A 22732-nucleotide genomic window follows, 5' to 3' on the forward strand; every position below is an offset into this window, starting at 1 on the left:
TGCGACATTTTTTGTCGTCACAATATATGAACAATATCATAAACCCCATGATATGTACTCCTTGCAAATTAGTAGCAATTTTGCGATACTGCTATCCATCGCAAATCCGTAGCATAAAATTGGTAGGATTTTGACTTTTTTTTCATGTTGATATTTACATTTATATAAACAATATCATTATAAAGAAAAATACTCAAAATCAAAAATAAAATTCAAAGATAAATGGGAAAAACTATCTGTATCTCCTATAAACTTTCATATAGCACCACAACTACACAGTATTTGAACCTCGACCTCGGTACACACAAACTAGAAGTTACAATTCAGTTTTCCCCTAATTTCAAAAAATTCAACCCAAAAACACATAATTATGGTTTATAGTTGGTTTACTGTTGCCCAGATAACCATTAACCATAAAACAACAAACTTAAACCGGATTTAACCAAAAGTCAAGATCAAACCGAGAGAAATTCATCACTGTAGCCTGTAGAGTTCATTGTTCCGTCTCCGATCACTTTCAACCCTCTGAGTTCAGTCCCAAGTTGGAAGATGACATTCACACAACAGTCTTCAAACACATAAAAATTGTAACTTTGCAATTTCAAAATCTGATTTTTTTTTTCTGAATTGATTCTGTGGTGAAGATGGGTTCAAAGATGAAACCAACAATGTTCAACGAGAGATTAGCAACAACATTAAAGAGTTGGCATCACACAGCAAAGAAACAAATCAAACAAAGCAGAAGCGTTGATGATAGCTTCGTGAATTCGATGTCTCTGAAAAGAAACTCTTATTTTGATTTGTTGGATCCTAAGTATCAATACGAAACTACTGAGACTTTGAATTCAAAGTATCGTTAACGGCTGTGATTGCGACGACGACGACGGAGGAGGAACAAGTTGTGATTGCGATTGATTCTGGATTTGGCTATTTCATGGCGGGTGGTGACTTCAAACCCAGATTTTGAACTTGTATAGCTTTGATTTTTTACCAATCACAAAAGCTTTAATAAAAACTTTACTCTCAGCTTTTTGGTACAGCTTTCATATACAGCTCTTTTTTACAGTTTTGCACTATTCCGTAACAGTTGTACAGCTTTGGGTACGTTACCAATTGGACCCTATGATTTGTTTCTGGTTATTTCATTTTTTCAGAAAAAATCTGGCATTAGAAGAAAATGGAGGAAGGAAGAAAACAAAGGGAGATGCTTTTTTCTTTTTTAATGGGTCTGATTGGTGACGTAGCCAAAACTGTACAGAATAGATGTAAGCTTATACAAAATAGTGCAAAACTGTAAGAAAGAGCTGTACATGAAAACTGTAAAAAAAAGCTGAGAATAAAGCTTTTCATAAAGTTTTTGGTAAAATTTTTGTGATTGGTAAAAAATCAAAACTGTACAAATAGTAAAGCTTTGTTTTTGTCACCAATCAAAGCCACTAATTTAATCAGGTTTTAATTTGGTTTATTCTAGTACGAGCACGGAAAGGGAACCGGAGTTCCCTCTAGTGGATTTTTGGTTTGGCATCGGGTTTATGTCATAAACCGAGTTAACCAACGTTAATGGGGATGGAGGTTTTGAACTTAAAATTATGGGGAAACTGGAGTGTAACTTTTTCCAACATAAATATAAGTAGAATTTAAATTCTTTTCATTACAAACAAAAAATTGTCTTAAACATAAGAAACCACACAGTTTCTACACCAACTAATTAAAAGGATTGTGATACAGAGGGAACTCCGGTTCCCTTTCCGTGCTCGTGCCCATGGCTGTGCATGTGGTTGTGTCGTTTCCTGTCTCACATATGGTTGGATTGCACCCATGTTCAGTACTTGTTGGGGTTCTGCTTCCAAACTTAGCAAAGAACTCGAGATCCTTGTCAACAAGGTAGTCAACTTATGCATCATAGCTATGTCCTTGATAACTTAGACTGCCCTTCTATACATCCCTCATAGATGGGTTGCTTTGCAGCAACTAACATATCATAAAATCGTTATGCATCTATGTGGGACATTCTTCATTACTAGTTTCAGTAAATGTAGCAATAGTTTCATGAAATGCATCATTAACCATATCATAAAACTTATTTTCCTCCATGAAAACTAAATTGATCAGATTTTTGATGCCTATAATTCGCATAATTACTAGGTTGATCAACATCATAATTTATCCTACTACTTCCTGCATTGTTGCTACGACCTTCTCCGTGATGTAACCATACATAGTAATTCAGCATATATTCTATATTATATAGATTCTTCTTTACTACATTAAATTCCAAATATTTGTCGTTTAGACACTTACCACATGGACAGACAATTATACCGTTTTCACGAGCAAATGGTTAGTTTGTCGCTTGGAACATGAAACTGCATAAACCGTCACAAAATTCTCTTGTCACATCACTGGTCTTCGGATCTGTATGATTGTACATCCATCACTGCTCTCCGCGTCCAAACATTTTAGAAAACAATAGTGTTTGGAAGTTCTTTTTCTTTCTTTCGGAATTTTTTCTCTTTCCTTTACAAAAATGTTTTTGAGGTTTTTTTTTTCTTTCTTTAGACAGTTTTTATTTTATTTCTTTTGGAAGTAGTTTGTAAGTTTTTTGTCACTTGATGTGCATTTGCTATGTATAGGCATACTAAAAATGTTGCTAGAGATTTGCTATGGATATTAAGCTTATTTTTGCTATAAATTTGCGTGGCTTCGAGATCTACCGACAAGGTGGATACTTTCATTAAAACATGTTTTGTAACTATTTCAAATATCCATCGCAATAATCTTGTAAATTTACTGTAGAAATATTTATTGCACATCAAATACTGTAGAAATATCCGTCGCAATAGGCGCGTTTTTTGTAGTGTAAAATGAGATGGTATTTGGTTACTTTTGGAAACATTCAAAACGGCAAACTTAAATATGTACACCATGATTGATGGTGAGTTGGTGACTATATAACATTGTATATTTTAACAACGTTCAAAAATGTATTAATAGATGAATGTCTAATCCAAAAACTTAGTCTCTAAAATTGTAACACCTCGACACAAACTATTGTATCACATAATTTTTTTTAAAAACAATTCAATAGTTAAAACTTAAATTTATGAGTATATAAACTTAAAACTTAATAAGTATATATGATTATAGTTGATCCGGTATAGTTTTAATCACAATAAATCAAACTCAGAGAAGCAGTCTCCCATTCAAAATTTAAAATTCTAAATATCGCCATGTTAATACCATGGACTATGAGCTTATAGTCCTCATGTTGTCAAACCATACTGTATTTCTTCTCATTTTTGTTCCTTGCGTTCTGAAATCTTAAAAATTACGAGTATATCCATAGGTTAATCTTACCAATTTCCCATCTTTACTTTTGTCCTCTTAATTTTTTTTTGTATTAAGGCCCCGTAGACTATGGGCCATGTTATCCGATGATACACTTTTAGGGTCAATAGTCAATATTGATTGGAATTTTCTGCCCCATAATTTGCGGTAGCATCTTTATGGGAAATCTTTCATAATTCATTCAATAAATAAATAAATCTTCTCGATCGTTTTCTCTGACTTTACATTCCTTGTCTACATTTTAGATCGATCATCGATCTTCACCGTAAATCTTTTGTTCGGTGTAATGATCTTTTTTTAACTAAACCTTAAGTGATCACTTTGCCGGTTCACCAGCTTTGAAGTTGTGTATAATCTGCAAACAAATTAAAACAATGCCGCCATTTCTTATATGTAATACACTAAGAGCTATAGACGTCTCCAATCTATTAGAGTGTCTCAAAACACAAGGCCTTGTAGTGCCAACAAGCCCAATTATATTGTCTTTAAGCCCATGTGTTTTAGGGTTCCAAGCAAGTAGTATAAATATGAACTATGGTTGTAACTTTGAGAGTTGTATTGAGACAACTCTCTTTTATCACATTTATGAAATATTAATCTACAATCTCTTTGTTAAAAAAAAAAAAAAATTATCTATCTAGTTTGAGATTGCTTACATGGTATTAGAGCAAAACGGTTCTTATGGGTTTTACTAGCTTATAGCTTCCGCTCTTTAAAGAAGGCTTCCACCAATTGTCTCGTCCGTGAAATCAAAACCGAATAGACACCAGATCTGCGAGTTCCAAAGTCAGCTCCATCGTCACCTCCTTAGACCATGTTCTGCTTTGTTGACTACTAAAGATATATCAAGGTCACAAGCTGAGAAGAAGAGAACAATTTTGGGTTTTGAACATCATGGTAATGTTTCTATATTCCCTTTGGAGACAGAACATGTGTCATAGTGGCTGGTTATAGATTTTAGGTCTGGAATCATGCTGGTTTGTCGTTTATTTGGTGTTTTTGCTGGCTGGTTTAGATTAGAGGATTGAACTCATGAAGCTAAAATGCAATCAGATTGTCTTGGATCTCATAAGGATGGGTTTTTGGCTACAATTTTTTTCTGGTTTTGCTGAGCGCACACAAGGTGTTTGTTACAATGTCAAAGAGAGAAATAGATTGGTTTTATGCAAACTGTAGTTGGCTAATAGATGAGAAGCAAATAACAAGGAAGATTGAAGTAGTTGTGGGAAGAGAAATCTTATTTGTCATGACAGATTAGAAGAGTTAAACGGGTAAAGAAATCTCACACTTATGCTTGTTCTCTGTGGTTAGTTAGAGCCCTCTGCCTACATATCAAGGATCCTACTTCGACGATGCATTCTCATGTCAAAGCCATTGCATTTGCTGTTTCAAACTTGTCATGTTGTTTTCACACCACGCCAAGTTTGCGGGGGAGTATTAGAGTGTCTCAAAACACAAGGCCTTGTAGTGCCAACAAGCCCAATTATATTGTCTTTAAGCCCATGTGTTTTAGGGTTCCAAGCAAGTAGTATAAATATCAACATTAGGAGAACTATGGTTGTAACCTTGAGAGTTGTATTGAGACAACTCTCCTTTATCACATTTATGAAATATCACTACAAGAAGTATGAGCTTCGGTCGCACACGGATAATGCTACTAAAGGGTTTTTGTAGCGCATTTGAAAACATTGTATAATGAACAGCTACAGTAGACCCCCCCCTCTCTACCATAACAGTTTTTACGCGCTATGGTAGATTGACCTATTATAGCGCTAATAGTCTGCTATTTTATATTATTAACTAGCGCTTAGTTTGTGCTATTATGTTTGTTTTTATAGCAAACATTTCGTGTTGTGTAACTTGTAATGATAACACATTATATGTGCTGGAGGATGTTGTTTCCTGACATTATGGTTCTCGAATTTAACACTATAGTAGCACAAAATACTTGCTATGGGAAAGTGTTATATAGCGGGTTCCTTTTGCTATTGTGTAGTTTTTAATGGCTATTATACCTTGCGATACCATCATTTACAATAGCATTTATCAATTGCGGTTTAATAATGTATTCCAGCATTTTTCTCGTGCTATAATATAAGATTTCTTGGCTTTTATTTTGTACTATGTAATATTTATCATGACACTGAGAAAATTCTGTTTATATTGCAATTTGGATCTATATTTAACCTATATTGCATATATATTGAGTTGCATAATAATTTGTTATTTGAAACATTGAATTGCACAAAATGCAATTAGCTTTAATTTATGAAAGACAATGACTCATAAAAACAATCATATTACATAAAGTTAACTTAACAAAATGTAAACATCACATGAACTAAAAACATGAACTCGCTCAAAGAGTCTTGCGGTTTAAGGGCTCTCCTTTCTCTACTTTTGGGCGTTTCTTACCAGTGTTGTTGCGTGTATCCTCCACAATGTTTCTCCAAACTTGCTTGTATAGTGGATCAATGTCTTCTTCCTCTAGTTCGATGCGTATTAAGTAGCCTAGGTGAGCACAAGACCTTCTAAACTCTAGCTTTGTTATCTCCTTCAGTTCATCATCCACATCAGTTTGTTGATCGTTGATTGCTTGTTGTTGTGTATGTTGTCTGAGTGTTGGTACAACGTTCTTAGCGGGGAGGCCGCATATGAGTCCTTTATCTTCCATTTAAGTAACAGCTTCTGCAGTACCAGATATGATATTGTTTAGATATGTTAATTTTTAATCAACAACCACAACAATCAAAAGAAAACAATATAATTCAATATAAAAGAGTACAACCTTTGATTGAATGACGAACCTGTGATATCTAGATCCGAAACCTGAAAATGAATAGATCTGTCAACAAGAATCTGCAAAACACCATAAACAATCTCAACAGTCAAAATATTAACAAGAACCTGTTTTTATATTTCTTAAATCTAATAATAATGACTATCAGTGTTAGATTTTATTGAATATCTGCAAAAAACCTAATTCCAAATTGAAGCAGTAACTAATATAATGTCGTAATACTCAGATCTACTTCATCAAACAATAAATGAAAATCCAGATTTTTTTTTGAAACAAAGAATCAGAAGATTCGAGAAACAAGCAAAAGAAAGAGAAAATAAAAACCTTTAGATTCGGCGATAGTGAAAGAGATGATATGAGTTCCTCTATAGATTCAATCTGTGTTTTTTTGGTGTTTGGCGATGGTGAAAGAAGCTTCCAGATTGAGAGTCTATTGGGTTTCCTTGGAGAAAAGTAGATATCGAGATAATGAAAAGTTAATAAAAAAAGAGCTGATTAATGACCGTTAGATTTATTCTAATCAACGGTAGATATGAATAATTTGGTGATCCACACCTTAATCAATTAGCCAATGAGATAATTGTTTCACGATTTGTATGTTATTAGTATAGTATTTTGTTATTTTTCTTTGTATTAATTTTGGAATATGGTGTAACAATTAAATAAAAATTAAAGTTTCATATGGTAAAGCTAGTTTAATTTAAAATTTAAAATTTAAAATTGAAAATTATATTTTTACATTGTTAATTTGTGTAGAATGCTTTCAACTAAGAGATTTAGGGTATAAGGTTTATTGTATAGGGTTTGGGGTTTATATCTTATATTACTATATGATTAAAATATTTATATATAATGCTAACTAATATTAATAATTCATAATTATGTACAAATATACATAAAATTATATTTTTACATTGTTAATTTCATGTTTCATATATTGGTGTATAATGCTTTCACCTAAGAGATTTAGGGTATAGGGTTTGAGGTTTATATCTTATATTACTATATATATGATATAAAGATTTATTTTTAATGTTAATTAATATTAATAATTCATAATTGTTTCATCAATATTTATTTATTGTTAATATTTGTTTATCTTATTTTCTTAATTTTTTCAAAACTATTTGGTTTATTTATCTATTGATGTTAATTTTGTATATATCCAAATTATTGCCCCTAGCTAATAATATAACTAACGTTTTTAATATTGGCTTATTATTATTATTATTATTATAATTATTTTATTTTTTGAACAACCAATTTGGCTTATTATCTTTCTATATATTTTTTAAATAAATTTCAAACATGTTAAAAAGAAAAATTAAATAACTTGTCCCATTTAAATTAATATCTGAAACATATAAATTTTGATTCAACCTTATTATCCAAAAATAAAAAAAAAGGGGCAAAGACCAGTGTATGACACAAAACAACACAAAGTACTCATGTCTTTAAACTACAAAACATGTTCCCCACTTGTCCTCATTCATTCCTGCTGAAAAAAAAAATTAGTCAGTAGTTGTTATTGTCATCATATTTTGCACACATGTAAAATTAAATTATATACCCACCATTACAATTTTATCTTCTGGCCAGGCAAGACAAGATCTATGTGCATCTTCCATATATTCGATTTCAGGAGTTTGCCTCCAAACTGCAGCATCTTTAACAATCACAACATCCACCCATTCTCAACAAGCATTAGGCCCCAATTTAACGTGATGTACATGTTGATCAGGATCACTAGACGACCAACGTCCTTCAGCAACAACGCGATTCTTTCCGGATATATCCATCAACTTGCATTTTTGATTTTCTTTGTTGGCGAGACGCTTCAAGAACAACCAGCAAAAAATAATTTCAGAAAGCAGCAACCAACAAAAAATAAATCCATACAACAAGAACAACCACAACCAATTATGTACCTGTGATTTCTGACGAGGAGATGCCCCTGTCAGAGATGGTTTTGTTTTGAATAAAGGTTTCTTCAAAGGAGCTTTTGGGGTTTCTGGAGACTTGTCCTCCTGATAACTTGGACTTGCTGAGTTAGTCGAAGATACAGGAAGATTCGGAGATTTAGCAATTACAGGGGACATATCATTATGAGATCTTATGCTTCCTCCCTTAGATGTAGATTTCTCAATAACAGGGGATTCATTTGATGTTTTCTCAATCACAACTCTATTTGCAGGCCATGATATAAAACAGTTTAAAGAATCCTGCAAAGTTCTCATCTCGATTGTAGGCCTCCATAGCCATGCACTTGTGTTTAAAACCGAATCCACATAAACTTTGAATTCATTTGGACCAATAGGAAGTCCATTTACCAACGCTTTCGGTTCTCGAGACTGCTATCTGCCTTCAGCTACAACTTCATCATTCTTACCCAAAGCCTTGATTTTGTATCTGTTTTTTTAACTTGTGATAGGGCTCTGTGGAACAAAGGTACAATACAGTAAGAAGGATTATTTCAGGAAGTGTAATCTACATACAAAAACAATCAATAAAAGATACTTAACCTTAGGTGCAATGTCTTCTGCAATGCCACCTTCACCTGGAACAATACATAAATCGACATCCCATGCAATCATTTCTCCAACTACATCCTCAATAGTAGACATTTCAGGTATAGGTCTCCATAGTGGAGCTTCTGGCTTGGTAGCAGATTCAATTAAAACCTTAACTGCATTAGGCCCTAAAGGTATCCCATGTACTAATTCATCAGATTCATAAGAAACCATAAGACCCTCTGCAACATTATCATCAGAAGAAATCCAATCAACCAAATTACACTTAGGAAGTGTTCTGGTATTTACACTCCTATGTATAGAGTTTTCACAAACATCACCCTCTTGTCTCTGCAATTCCAGAAACATATCAACATACAGTATAACTTAGTAAATATTATATCAGGAAACAATTTGTATATAGTATACTAACCTGATCATAAAGTTTTTCAATAATTTGCTCTAAGTCCTGAATTTTTTTCTTCATTTGAACCTGATTTGCTTCCATTGCAGCCATAGAGCTGCTGTTGACTTTGAAACAAGAAAGTTTGGTCAAGCTCATGCCTCTGCCTATTGCCTGCAGTCTTCCCGGATTATCAGGTCCCAAAATTTGACTAAGTATATCCTCCTTTGGATTTGTTGTAGCTGAATCCTGAGTACCTTCAATACCTATCTCGGCTGCCTTTCTCTGCATACAAATACCAAAGTAATGTACATCAACCAATTATGATCTCTAATATATAAAGTAATTTAAGAATAATAAACATAACATACAATCTTTTCAGCCGCATCGACATTTACAGGAGTACCATCCTTCTTAGTATGTGACTCGATCCACACTTTTGCTCTTGTCACCTGGGATGGGTCTGAGCTTTTCTGGATTAAATCTTCTCTCAATCTGACCATTCCTTTACGGCCACAACAATGAGGAATCTGCTTCTTTCTTTTCGTCTTAGTTGAATCACTTATTACCTTAAATGCTTTACTAGTCTTCTCTTTGACAAACTTACGCCATTCTAGAACAGTTATATTAGGTGCATACCCATTCTATCTTTAATGTTATCAGCTCGTCTGACCGCTGTAACAAGGCGTGATTTTGTGGATCTCCATAGATCTCTCATCTGACCAAATGCAGCAGTTTTCTTCCAAGGTTGGTCAAGATCAAACCTTGCCTGCATTCAAATGAATAATTACTATACACAAAGCAATTATAATTAAAAGAAGCAACATGGTTCAGTAATTAAAAGAATACCTCAATAGATTTCCATAAAACAGTTTTGATATCTTCACTTACTTTCCTCCAATCCAGGATTGTGAAAGGAACATGTTCCCGTACTATTGTACCTAAATATGATGCAAAAGGTATTGATCCTGGACCACAAGGTTCTCCCATGATAGTATACTCAACGTGAATCTTTTCATTTGGATCCTTGGCGATGTTTTTCATCTTCGTTGGTCCTCGCTTCCTTTTACGCTTTGGTTCATCAACATTTTTAGCAACATTCGGAGAATCATCATGCTCAGCAGCATCATCTTCTATAGCAGCATCATCTTGTATAGCAGCATCATCTTGTATAGCAGATGCATCATCTTGTATAGCAGCTTCATCATTAAGTTCATCTGCCAGCTGCTTTTGAGAAGTGTCATCATCTTGTAAATCATTATCCACTTCATTTATCCAAATTCTGAGTTTCAATCTGCTTCTCTACCAATTCCTGAGTTTCCAACTGCTTCTCAGTTAACTCGTCAATCTTCTTCTTTTTTTTATGTACGCCTTTTTCGCTGATAATTGACCATCTTAGTTCACCTGAAACAACAGAAAACACTTGTTTATCAAAACATATATAAACTTATGTAGAAAACAATCACATTCACATAAAATACACATTTTAAACAATCATAAATACAAAAAAACAGTCACATATAGTATAATTTCACACATAAATCCCTTCACAGTCAGCTCGGGCATTCCTAGCTTCATCAACCAGGTCATCTTCATCCATGTCTACTAACACAGGCAATGGTCCAACGTCTGCATCTTCAGTCATCATCCTCTGCACTGTATCTTCTTTTAGAACCTCTCATAGCTACATACCAACTCGATGAATCATCTACCCTTGAATAAAAAACTTGATGTGCTTGAGATGCTAGTATGTATGGGTCTCTTGCAAAGGAAGCTTGACTTTGCTTAAGGTTGACAAGTGTGAATCCTTCTTCTTCCTTTACTCCATTACCTATATTTGCCCATTGGCACTTAAATATAGGAATGTAGAAGACATTGTAATCAAGTAGTATAATATCCACCACTCTGCCGTAGTAAGACACAACATCAACCATTGGGGAATTGTCTTTTGCACTAGCTATACATATTGTTGTAGCCTCATGCAACACACCACAGTTTTGAGTTTGCCTATCAACCGAGACTGTATGAAACCAATTGTCATTGACTATGTAACCCGTGTAAGACCTTGCGCATAGACGAGGACCATATGCTAACCACTTAAGTGTATCTTCATGTTCAGAAGTCATATGTATCTGTTTATAAAAATTGTCAAGTATCATTTACTATATTGTAAAATAATAGATGATCAACAAAAAAACCAAAAAATAGTCAACATACCTGTTCTTTTAACCAAGAGGAAAATTTCTGAGAATGTGTACTCTACAAAAATGCCGAATCACATCTACATCTTTCACTAGAATCTTGTAGATGTTGTAGATGCATGCTAAAATTGAAAAAAACAACGTTAACATTGAGTAAATGTAAATACAACAATATTATAAAAGAGAATGTAGAAGAACTTACTCCACATAAGGATCAATTAGAGCCATATTATGAATGACAGCAAGATGTGCTATGTTCTTCTCATTCTCAGTAAGAGTACATGAAGTAGGTGCTGATATAGGACGACCCTCCAATATAGAGCAATTCTCATAATCAGCATTTCTTTCCATTTTCTCATCAGCATTTGTTGTCTTTTTCAAGAAATCACTGCAAAACCGCATGCACTCCTCAGCGAGATATGACTCAGCAATACAACCCTCTGGTCTTGCCATGTTTCTTACAAAGTCCTTCAGAACTTTCATGTACCTGCAGATAAAAACCTGTAACATGTAAGCGTAAAGTATATTGTAAATGACATAATTTTATAAGTTATTAGATTGTACCTTTCAAATGGGTACATCCAACGAAAATGAACTGGTCCACATAACTGAGCTTCTCTGCCTAAGTGGACTGTTAAATGCACCATTATGTCAAAGAAACTTGGAGGAAAGAACCTCTCAAACATGCAGATAGTTTCCACATCTTCATGCTCCATTACAGAAATTGCCTCTCTGTCAATAACACGCTGACACAGTTTGTTGAAGAAAGCGCATAAGCGTCCAATAGCTATCCTAACACATTTAGGTAATAAACCTGTAAATAAATAACATTGAAGATTAAAAAATTAACAGCTAATTATACAAGAGTTCTATCTAAAAGATTTTAGCCTACCTCTGATCGCAACCGGAAGAAGTTGTTGCATCAACACATGATAATCATGTGATTTAAGACCCTTAACCGTACAATCGTCTATCTTAACACATCTGGAAATATTTGAGCAATAGCCATCTGGTCCTCTGAAGTCAGATAATCAATTACAAAATACTTTCTTCTCTGTTTTGGACAGAGACCAAGGACCTGGAGGAAGGTAGATTCTTTTTCCACGTGCTTGGGGATGTAAATCCTTTCGAATACCAAGCAGTTGCATATCTTTCCGAGCATTAATACCATCCTTTGATTTCACAGAATGCAGCATTGTAGAGACAAGACTAGCAGCAACATTTCTCTCCACGTGCATCACGTCTAAGTTATGCCTAACCGGCATTTCCTAGACAACATAAAAACAGATAATAAAGAGAATGTTAAATACATTTATTTTCAAAAATATAGCAAATATGAATATATAGTAGAATAACAAACCTAATATATAAATCATACCTTCCAATAATCTAACTTGAAGAAGATTGACCGCTTTTTCCATCTGGATAGCTCTTCTTCATCTACTTGTTCTTCCTCTTCTTCTGATTCACTGGATTCATCATCAGTATCAGAGGCTGATCCATCACGATCTTGCATCTTCCTCTTTCTTCCATTTACTTTTACATCCCCAAAATCATTCTTATATTTTTTGAGTATTTGATAAATGTTGTGACCAGTCAGAATCCTACCTTTTCTTCCATGCTCAGCTTTACCATCAAACCATGATTTCTTTTGTCTACAAACATGGGTGGGTGACAGAGACTTCCGGTGAGACATATACACGTGCTTTCTACAATTACTCAACCAAAAACTATATGAGTGCTTCCCGCAAACAGGACAACCCATTATGCATTTAACTTTGCAGCCTGTTAGATTTCCATATGCCGGAAAATCCTGTATGGTCCACATAAGCATTGCTCTTAAGGTGAATATAGTGCGACTGAATGCATCATATGTTACATCTCCTTTCTCCCACAGATGGTTTAGATCCTCTATAAGAGGTTCTAAATACACATCTATATTGTTTCCAGGTTGAGTTGGTCCAGGAATCAGCAATGTCAACATGATGTTCTCCTCTTTCATACACTTGTCAGGTGGCATGTTGTAATTGACTAGCAAAACAGGCCATGCACTATAGTTAACATTTTTCATGTTGAAAGGATTAAACCCATCTGTGGAGAGTCCAAGCCTAATGTTCCTTTCTTCTGCAGCAAATGACGGATAGTTTTCATTCATTTGATCCCACGTCACAGAATCTACCAGATGACGCATTTTTCCATCTGTGCTCTTATTACTGAAATGCCACCGTAAGTCTTCCGTCTTGTCCTCTGACCTGAACATCCTTTTGAGACGTGGAATTATCGGAAAGTACCTAAGTACTTTCTGTGGAGTACCTTTCTTCACCTCGCCAGTTCGCTTGTTAATCTTCCATCGCGAAGAACTGCATTTAGGACAACTGTCGAGCTCCTCGTACTGATTTCTAAATAGACAACAGTCATTTATACAAGTGTGTATCTTCTCATAACCCATATCAAAAGATTTGAAGAATTTCTTCACCTCATACAAGGATGTGTGCAATACATTATCCTTGGGTAGCATCTGTTAAAAGTCTCAAGTAGACTATCAAAACTTCTGTCAGACCAACCACTCTGAGTCTTTAACCTAAAGAGTGAAACAATCACAGATAGTTTGTTGTAGTTTGTGCAACCTGGATACAGTGGTGTTTCTGCATCAGCTAGCTTGGCTAAGAACTCATCTTCTACCTTATCATCCCCATCAGCAGCATCAATTAAATCACCCTGACTAACCAGCTCTTCATCCATAAACTCAGCAGCTTTGAACAAACCTAAGATCTCTTCGTTCCACTGGCTTGTGTACTTTCTACACTCAGTCCCTGATTTCACTTCTCCATGATGAAACCAGTCCTCCCTCGACTTGTAACTCCAATCCATTCACCTTGTTACAAGATGATCAACAATATCAGCGGCTGAGTGGCGATATACGTTGCGACAGTCAATACACGGGCAAATAATCATTGCATTGTCTCCTAAACCTGCAGCCACAGACCTCACAAAATCCCAAGCACCTTTCTCATAACCAGGATCAGTTCTGCAATGAAGTAAAATAAAAGCAAAAACCAAAAGAAAAAAACGAATTACAAACTTTAAAAAATCTTTAACATATCAATTAAACCAATAAACTCAACTATACAAAACGTTTTCACATACCTGTTAAGATGAACCCATGTCTTTTCCATAACCATTTTATGTCCTTACCCATAAAGAAAACAAAACAAACACATAAGAATGACACAACCACCAAACAAATACCAAACAAACACCAAACAAACATATTCACACATTCAACAACAGTTTATTAAAACGAAATATCAAACAACCAATTCATTCAACTCGTAAACAAATGCATCAAATATCAGTTTCATTGTGTGAACTAGCCTCTGTGTTATGATGCAAACAGGCAGATGATGCAGGCAAATGATGCAGGCAGAAGATCCGGCTGATGAGATGTGATTACCTGACAAAATTTAAATCGGTCAAAATTTAAATCAGAGTACATATAATGGTCAAAATTTAAATCAGAGTACATAGTAAAGAACTGAAATACATTAATTGAATGCTTTATACCTTTCAGGTAGATGAGATCAGCTGGGTTCGAATCTACTGAGATCGGCTGAGCGATTGAGACAGAGACAGAGGCGGAGAGAGGCTGAGGCAGAGAGAAACTGAGACAGAGAGCAACGGAGACACAGAGAGCGACGGAGATAGAGAGCGACGGAGATAAAGCGATGGATACCAGAAAGAGAGACAGAGATAACAGAGATAGCTACACAGAGACTGTGGGAGATTTTGGTGCTGAGAATCGAGATCTTGTCAATGAGAATCAAGATTTCATGGAATGGGTATTGAAATTTCAGGATAGGAATCAAGAACTTTGAGATATAGATAAGAGATCTGAGAAAATTTTAGAGAATCTGAAAAACTTTTTGTTTTCTGGGTTTTTTTGTTTTTTTGGCTAAGTGTAAAAGACAGTATTTAATTTTTGGTCATAGTTAGAATCGAGATTTTTTTTAGTTTGGGGGAAAAAACCCAATTATTTTGCCTCCAAAATACACCTTCCCGGCTATAATACTGATTTTTATGTTCCCGCTTAATGAAAATATATACTAGCGTTAATATAATGCTATGAAATACTTGGCATCCGATTTTGGTACTTTTAGTAGCAGTTCGTAAATTTGTGCTACAAAGGTCTGCTACAAAAGCTCATATTTCTTGTAGTGTATTAATCTACAATCTCTTTGTTCTTGGTGACAACCTAAAGCTTCTCCTCTCTTTATTCTTTACATTTGAATAAAGCTCCAATGAGCTATTGTATTTTCAACTTTAGATTTCTCTTTCAATAAGCTCTTTAAGAGCATTATCTATCTTGTTTGAGATTGCTTACACAATCTACAAACGTATTACATGTGTTTGTCGTTATGCTAAGTTTCTTTCTGTAATTTTGTACATATGTGGGAATTTCCAAATTGATATGAGTATATGATTCCAGTCCCAAGTTATACGTTAGAAATTTGAACTATCATGGACTTCACTACATGACTTCTCCAAGCCCGAATACAAAGACTTCACTAATCAGATGTAACTTCGTCCAAGTCAAGTTGTGCTGCCTCCTATGCAAAACCACATATCTCTATTTATAAATACCAAACTCCTCTCTCACTTTTCTTAAACCAAAATCATTCTTCTTAGAAGGAATTTATAACGACAATGTCGGCTTTGCATCTGCGTTTTCTTTTTCTTTCGCTACTCTTACTCTGTTGTGTCTCTCCTTCAAGCTTCTTAAGTATACCCTCCAGATTCACTGATCCGATTGTTGGTCTTGCTGCTTGTCGTCCCTACCAGATCAAAGCTTTTACGCAGTTCAAGAACGAGTTTGACACCCGCCATTGCAACCACAGTGACGACTTCAATGGAGTCTGGTGCGACAACTCAACTGGTGCGGTCACGAAGCTACAACTCAGGGACTGTCTCAATGGAACTCTGAAGCCCAACAGTAGCCTCTTCGGGTTTCATCAGCTTCGTTACCTTGATCTCTCTCAAAATCACTTCACCTCCGCTTCAATCCCTTCCGAGTTTGGAAATCTCAACAAATTAGAGGTTTTATCTCTTTCCTCTAACGGCTTTCTTGGCCAAGTTCCTTCCTCATTTAGTAACCTCAGCATGCTTTCCTCGTTAGACCTTTACCAAAACGAGCTCAGTGGTAGTTTCCCACTTGTGCGGAATCTAAGCAAGCTCACAGGTCTAGACCTTTCCAATAATCATTTTTCTGGAATACTGAATCCCAACAGTAGCCTCTTTGGGCTGCACCACCTCCGTTACCTTGATCTCTGTTTCAACAATTTCAGTTCCTCACTCTCTTCCGAATTTGGCAATCTCAACAAATTAGAGGTCTTTGTTCTTTCCTCTAATAGTTTCTTCGGTCAAGTTCCCCCCACATTTAGTAACCTGACTTTGTTGAGACACTTGTGGCTTGATCAAAACATGCTCACTGGTAGTTTCCCACTTGTACAAAATCTAACCGAGCTCTTCATTTTAGCACTTTTTCATAATCACTTCTCTGGAACCATTCCTTCTTCTCTCCTCACTATGCCTTCCTTAACAATGTTGACATTGAATGAGAACCATCTCACCGGTTCTTTTGAATTTCCCAATTCCTCTTCGTCATCGAAGCTAGTGTCCCTCGAACTTGCCAATAACCATTTTGAAGAACAAATATTAAAGCCTATCTCAAAGCTCATCACCCTCGAATATCTAGACCTTTCTTTCCTAAACACAAGCTACCCGATTGACTTAAGCTTGTTCTCACCTCTGAAGTCTTTGGCATCCCTCGTTCTTTCCGGAAACAAAATCTCTCAAGCCAGTTTAAGTTCAGGTTCAAACATAATGTTGACCGTGAAATACTTGACCTTGGAGCACTGCGGCATCAACAAGTTCCCAAACATCTTAAGAACCCTTGAGAAGTTGGAATTGATAAATTTAAACAACAATAGAATAAAAGGGAAAATACCCGAGTGGTTATGGAGACTTCCTCGTCTTAGCGCAGTGTTTTCCGTAAATAACTCGTTAAATGGTTTCGAAGGTTCGGCGGAAATTTTATTAAATTCAGCAGTGCGGACATTAGATTTGGAGTTAAACAGTTTTGAAGGACCACTTCCGAATCCACCACTCTCTATCAATATCTTGTCTGTGGCTCACAATAACTTTACAGGGAAGGTACCTCTTTCAATATGCAACCGAAGCTCTCTCGATGTTCTTTTCTTATCCTACAACAACTTCAGTGGCCCAATTCCACAATGTCTGAGTAATTTGACAATTGCGTGTCTCCGGAAGAATAGCTTGGAAGGAAGTATTCCTGACGCATTCTATGTCGGTACCTCTCTATTGACGCTCGACGTTGGCTTCAATCGAATAACCGGGAAGCTTCCAAGATCTCTTCACAATTGTTCATCTCTAAGGTTTCTAAGCGTTGACAACAATGGAATCAAAACACGTTTCCTTTTTGGCTCAAGGGTTTACCAAATTTGCGTGTCCTTACCCTTCGTTCAAACAAATTCTACGGTCCTATATCTCCTCCTCATCAAGGTCCACTCGGATTTCCTGAGCTGCGGATATTTGAGATAACTAATAACAAGTTTACTGGAAGCTTGCCACCAAATTACTTTGTGAACTGGAAAGCATCATCACTCACGTTGAATCAAGGTGGGGGTTTATATATGATACACGAGACCGATCCTTACGGGTCAATCGGATCTTCTGGCATTATAGATCATATAGATTTGCAATACAAAGGTCTACACATGGAGCAAGCAAATGTCCTCACTTCCTACACCACCATTGATCTTTCTGGAAACCTACTTGAAGGACATATTCCTGAATATATTGGTCTCTTGAAGGCACTGATTGCACTCAACTTATCAAACAACGCTTTCACAGGCCATATTCCTCTGTCTGTGGCCAATCTTAAGGAGATCGAGTCACTAGATTTGTCAAGAAACCAACTCTCAGGGACTATTCCTAATGGACTCGCGAGCCTCTCGTTTTTGGCCTACATAAATGTGTCTCATAACCAACTCAAGGGTGAAATACCACAAGGAACACAAATCACTGGGCAACCTAAATCTTCCTTTGAAGGGAATGCTGGTCTTTGTGGTATTCCTTTGGAGGAGACTTGCTTTGGGAGTAATACGCCACCAACACAGCAGCCCAAAGAAGAAAACGAGGAAGAGGAACACGTGTTGAGCTGGAAAGCAGTGGCCATAGGATATGGACCTGGATTGTTGGTTGGATTAGCAATAGCACAACTAATTGCCTCATACAAGCCAGAGTGGCTCGCAAAAATAATTGGTCCAAAGAAGCGCATAAACCGTTAGGACTGTTTCAGTTTGACTTTGATCCCTCAATGTATGTCAAGTGGTTGTTGGTTTTGTATTGAACTATTTCCTTGTGTTTGTTGTGTAAGCTTTATCTAATGTTTGTTTTCTTTCTTTTTTTTTGTTTTTCTGTGAAATAAGAATGGTTTTGTATTGAAATCTCAGTTGTCATATTAACATGTACATCTAAGTTTATCTCATGAGAAAAACGGCAGAGGCAAGCAAATGAGTATCTAATTAAGGTTTATACCGTGATAGTTTGTTTTCACACATTAGACAATATAATTGTAACAGAGAGATCATCGTTCCATTCATTTTGTTAGCATCAACAAAAGTAAAATAATAATAAGATTGAAGGAAACAGCAAAAAAACTCAATTACAAAAAAAAAAAAAAAAGAAAAAAAATCACCATGAGCACAGAGACCTACTCTATATATAAGCAAACCCCCAACAGCTTACATCTCTTTCCAAACATTCAACCTAAAGGATGATTTCGCAGTACTACAGAGTAACAATATTTCTTTTTCCTAACGAAATCAAATGAAGATATGTAGACAGACTGCATTAACAAAACGAAAGGGAAGGGCATATACCGGGAAAAGTTCCAATCAGCTTAACGGAGCAATATGGGGCTGGTAATCTCGCAACATATATATTCTTCTTAATCTTTTTAATTAAGATTTAGGTACACTTGAAGCCAGGACAAACCGAGAGGATGATGATGAGAACCAAGGCCATGATGATACCAAAGACAATGAGCTTAATCTTCATGTTGTCATACCACATCTTTCTTTTCAGTTTCGTTCCTTGCGTTCTGAAATCTTGAGCCTGTAGAAATTGGAAATATAAGAACGTTAGAACTTGACAGCCATTTCATGCTTATGTTCATCAAAAGAAAAAGGATCAGACACATTTGAGTGAATGGTAAGTAGTGACCTGTGAACGAAGGTCCTCGGTTTTGTCAACTAGAAGCTCAATTTTCTCACCTCGGTCAAGGACCTGCAAATGAATGAATTACATGAAGCTAAGTGAGTTTCGCGGAAGCGTGTCACTTGTACCTTAAGTGGCAGAGGAAGTTCAAGCCAGATATGACAAAAATATAATCGAAATTAATGGTATAGAATCGTGAGATAGATTGTCATGGATACACAAATCTGACCTTCTCAATGTTCTCCATCATAACACCCTTCACCTCAGTCACTTGAGCCTTAACCTTGGCAAGTTTGCTAATCTCTTCAGGATGATCCACACAGTACTGCATGTGCTCCTTCAGTTTAGACCTGAAGGTACGTCAAACTTAGTTAAAAAAAAAAAAACCATATCCACAAGGAAGTTTTTTCTTCGTATTCTGATGGTAAAGTGCTATAAAGTACCCAAACTCTCTGTTCAAGCTGTTGGCTTTAGCAGTGGTAGCTTTACCACCACCATATCTTTTGCTAAAATCCTCCTTGACTCTCTCCAAGAAAGCCATTGGAATCTGCCTCCCAACAGATTCAACAGCAACAACACAATAGGCTACACCACAAATAAAGACAAATATGAGATATCGCCATTACAAAATACAAATCAGTAAAGTATTTGATCATAATGTATAAAAAGCTCAACCAAATCAGAACACCAAAAACAGAGATCCAAATTTTAAAAAAACATTAACCGAAGCAGAACGATCATATAATTCTAAACACGCGAATAGATCCAAAGTACGCCTACCAAAAGAGCGAAACCGAAACTAAATTGTTACGTGTGTACTGTGAAGAGAGGGAGACGAAGAAGAGACTCACTGAAGCCATTTACGACGAGGTAATTGAAGGTATGACCATCGCAGTTGTATGTAAACTTGTTGTTGGAAGAAGGAAGCTTCTGAAGGCATTGTGCAGCGACGGAAGTGAAATTCCCTTTGAATTCTGTATACTCAACGAGGATCACCGTACCACGAGCCACGAAGCTGTATATCAAATTCTGTTGTCCCATTGCTTTTTTGTGACCCAAACGAAGACGAAGGGAACAAAAAAAAAACCCGTAACGCAACCACAAATTCGAGTTTTGAATTTGTGTCGATGAAAGAGAGAGAGAAGAGTTTTGTTTGTTTGGCTTTGTGTGTACCGAAGTGAGAAAGATCCAAAATAGAAGGGGAAACCAAATGTAAGGAAGAGAGAGATCTCGGGACGACGATTAATATTTTTTCTATTTTTTTTTTCGTTACGTTTTAGTTAATGCAGTAATTTAGTAATTTACCCATTACAAATACCATAAAAGTACCAAATTCCATAAAAGTACCAAATGCTTTGGGCTTTCTTTTTACCCATTACAAATAGTTTTAAAACACTTTTTGTTTGCTAGTGCATGGGAAAATATTAAATATGAACGTAGAATATTTGAGGTACACGGGAAGAAGGAGCTTCGCTAGTTACTATCTCAGAACATTAAAGCATCATTAAACCAACGTAACCCTCGTGTGAGGTTTAATCTGAACTGTGTGTATATGTAATATGTGAATGTTTTGTTTTGGAGACATTCATCATCATTGGTTCTTGACTTCTTCCTCTCTCCATCACTTGTGTGTTACTGTGTTAGTGTAACAAAACAAAAGCAAATAAACGTAAAAGACACGGAGAATTTTACGAGTTCAGGTTCCAACGTGGAACCCTACATCTCGTCGGGATGATGAAAAACATTCCGGTATCCACTAATATACTTGTTTGAAACTCAACCACGCAAACAAATGATATCATTTTTTTTTCCTGACACAATGATTTCACACAACCTTTTGAACCGCTATGATCTTCATATCTTTGCAGATTCTTCTAACGAACTTTACGGGAGTTGGTAGGAAACGTCGTCTTGGTCACAGACTCTTGATCTCTGATCCTCTGTCTCCAAAGTTGAAGAAGGGCTGATGCCACATGGCAAATTTTGCGGTCTTTATGCTTTGTAAGTCCCTCAAGCTTTTCCATCATCCTCCTTGGCTCAGTAGTTTTTGGAGAAATGTTGATTTTCATAATTAGCGAGAGTGCATCAATGCAGCGAGAGGCCTCTAGTTTACCCAAGAGAATGCCCTTAGCGTTGGCCACATCAGCAGCTTTCTTTGCTGCTTCGAACAGCTTCACCATCTCATCCACTTTCTTGTTCTTCAGCTCCTTTTCTGTTGTAGTCTTCTTTGTCAATGAACCGGAACTTGGTACGTAGGAAATATCTTCACGTGGCTTCTTCACCGTACCATCCTCCAAAGCGACACATCTTCTCTTTAGGTTGAGCTGCTTTAGATCATTCTTTGTATCTTTCTTAAAAAATTTCCCTTCCCAAGTCTCAGATTTATGATCCTCTTTCTGTTTCAGCACCAAAACGTCGTTCCTTGCTTCTTTCTTGATCTTCTCTGTTTCACGAGTCAATGATCGCTGATCTTGTTTCTTATTCAATTCCGAGAGTTTGATCGTTTTCTTAATCTCTACCGCTTCAAGAGTTTGATAACTCTCGTCTTTTTTATTCTTCAACAGCGAGATGGTGGTGGCTTCACGAGACATAGATCTCCGTTCTTCCCTCTTCTTCAACTTTGAACACCTTATTAGAACATGCTTCTTCCTCTCTAGACGAGCCTTGGTAAGAGTAGCTTGGAAAGAGTTGTCGCTTCCTTGGGTGTAGATTGTCTTTAACCACGAATGAAACAAGGCTTGCGCTGCCTCCCGGATCTTAGGGTTCCTATGACTTCTCAAATCCTCCAGCTTAGCTATTGATTCAGAATGTTCCATATCCTTCACGGAAAGAGACAGAGACTTCAAGTGCTTCAACATATCGATGCATCGCTCGACTTCGCCTGGCTTCCGTGTATTGTACGTAGCCTTAATTGCAGCAGCACTCAAGTCACGTAAGTCCGATCTCTCTTTGGCAATCCTTACTCTCATCTTTTCTTCGTTCTTGATCATCATGAGTGGCTAGGGTTTCAGTGTATGTTGAAATCGAAATATGGAGGAGATTATGACAAATAGTGGGAATATATATCTAATTTGGCCTAACCAAATCAGGTTTAGTTTTTTCTTTTAAGACAAATCATATATATCGGATAACATGAAACCCGTAACAAACCCAACAAAAAAAAAGGAAACAT

General features: G+C 36.2%; 2 protein-coding genes, 1 long non-coding RNA gene and 4 pseudogenes across 4 annotated transcripts; 1 reads left to right on the plus strand and 6 right to left on the minus strand.

Annotated features, from left to right (window-relative positions):
* Positions 1 to 5588: 5588 nt before the first annotated feature.
* Positions 5589 to 6602, minus strand: LOC147940794 (uncharacterized). Of its 2 annotated transcripts, none has more exons than XR_015562786.1 (3): positions 6473 to 6602; positions 6156 to 6207; positions 5589 to 6036 (listed from the first exon to the last, which is right to left on the minus strand). It is a non-coding gene; the product is annotated as an uncharacterized LOC147940794 (long non-coding RNA). The 2 variants fall into 2 exon arrangements; XR_015562785.1 differs by having other exon boundaries at positions 6137 to 6207.
* Positions 6603 to 7842: 1240 nt separating this feature from the next.
* On the minus strand, positions 7843 to 10546 carry LOC147940795 (uncharacterized; annotated as a pseudogene).
* A 46-nt stretch (positions 10547 to 10592) lies between these two features.
* LOC147940796 (uncharacterized) lies at positions 10593 to 11978 on the minus strand (annotated as a pseudogene).
* A 153-nt stretch (positions 11979 to 12131) lies between these two features.
* Positions 12132 to 14444, minus strand: LOC104704260 (uncharacterized; annotated as a pseudogene).
* Positions 14445 to 15874: 1430 nt separating this feature from the next.
* LOC104704261 (receptor like protein 23 pseudogene) lies at positions 15875 to 18788 on the plus strand (annotated as a pseudogene).
* A 123-nt stretch (positions 18789 to 18911) lies between these two features.
* On the minus strand, positions 18912 to 20734 carry LOC104700190 (vesicle-associated membrane protein 725). The gene is made up of 5 exons (XM_010415664.3): positions 20412 to 20734; positions 20004 to 20145; positions 19790 to 19910; positions 19567 to 19629; positions 18912 to 19458 (listed from the first exon to the last, which is right to left on the minus strand). The coding sequence occupies exons 1-5, from the start codon at positions 20599 to 20601 to the stop codon at positions 19312 to 19314; spliced, it is 663 nt and encodes a 220-aa protein (XP_010413966.2). The 5' UTR covers positions 20602 to 20734; the 3' UTR covers positions 18912 to 19311.
* Positions 20735 to 21434: 700 nt separating this feature from the next.
* On the minus strand, positions 21435 to 22550 carry LOC104704263 (uncharacterized). The gene has a single exon (XM_010420381.2). The coding sequence runs from the start codon at positions 22548 to 22550 to the stop codon at positions 21435 to 21437; it is 1116 nt and encodes a 371-aa protein (XP_010418683.2).
* Between the last annotated feature and the right edge of the window lie 182 nt (positions 22551 to 22732).

The sequence above is a fragment of the Camelina sativa genome, chromosome 7 (genome assembly GCF_030686135.1).
Source record: "Camelina sativa cultivar CO46 ecotype springtype chromosome 7, ASM3068613v1".
NCBI lineage: Eukaryota > Viridiplantae > Streptophyta > Magnoliopsida > Brassicales > Brassicaceae > Camelina > Camelina sativa.

Excerpts from the sequence above, each read along its gene's own strand:
- LOC104704263 (XM_010420381.2), bottom strand. The coding sequence starts at position 22,550 with ATGATCAAGAACGAAGAAAAGATGAGAGTAAGGATTGCCAAAGAGAGA.
- LOC104700190 (XM_010415664.3), bottom strand. The coding sequence starts at position 20,601 with ATGGGACAACAGAATTTGATATACAGCTTCGTGGCTCGTGGTACGGTG. Across the intron at positions 20,146-20,411 it reads CCTCGTCGTAAATGGCTTCA|CCTATTGTGTTGTTGCTGTT; the intron begins GTGAGTCTCTTC and ends TTTGTGGTGTAG. Across the intron at positions 19,459-19,566 it reads CCGAGGACCTTCGTTCACAG|GCTCAAGATTTCAGAACGCA; the intron begins GTCACTACTTAC and ends CAATTTCTACAG.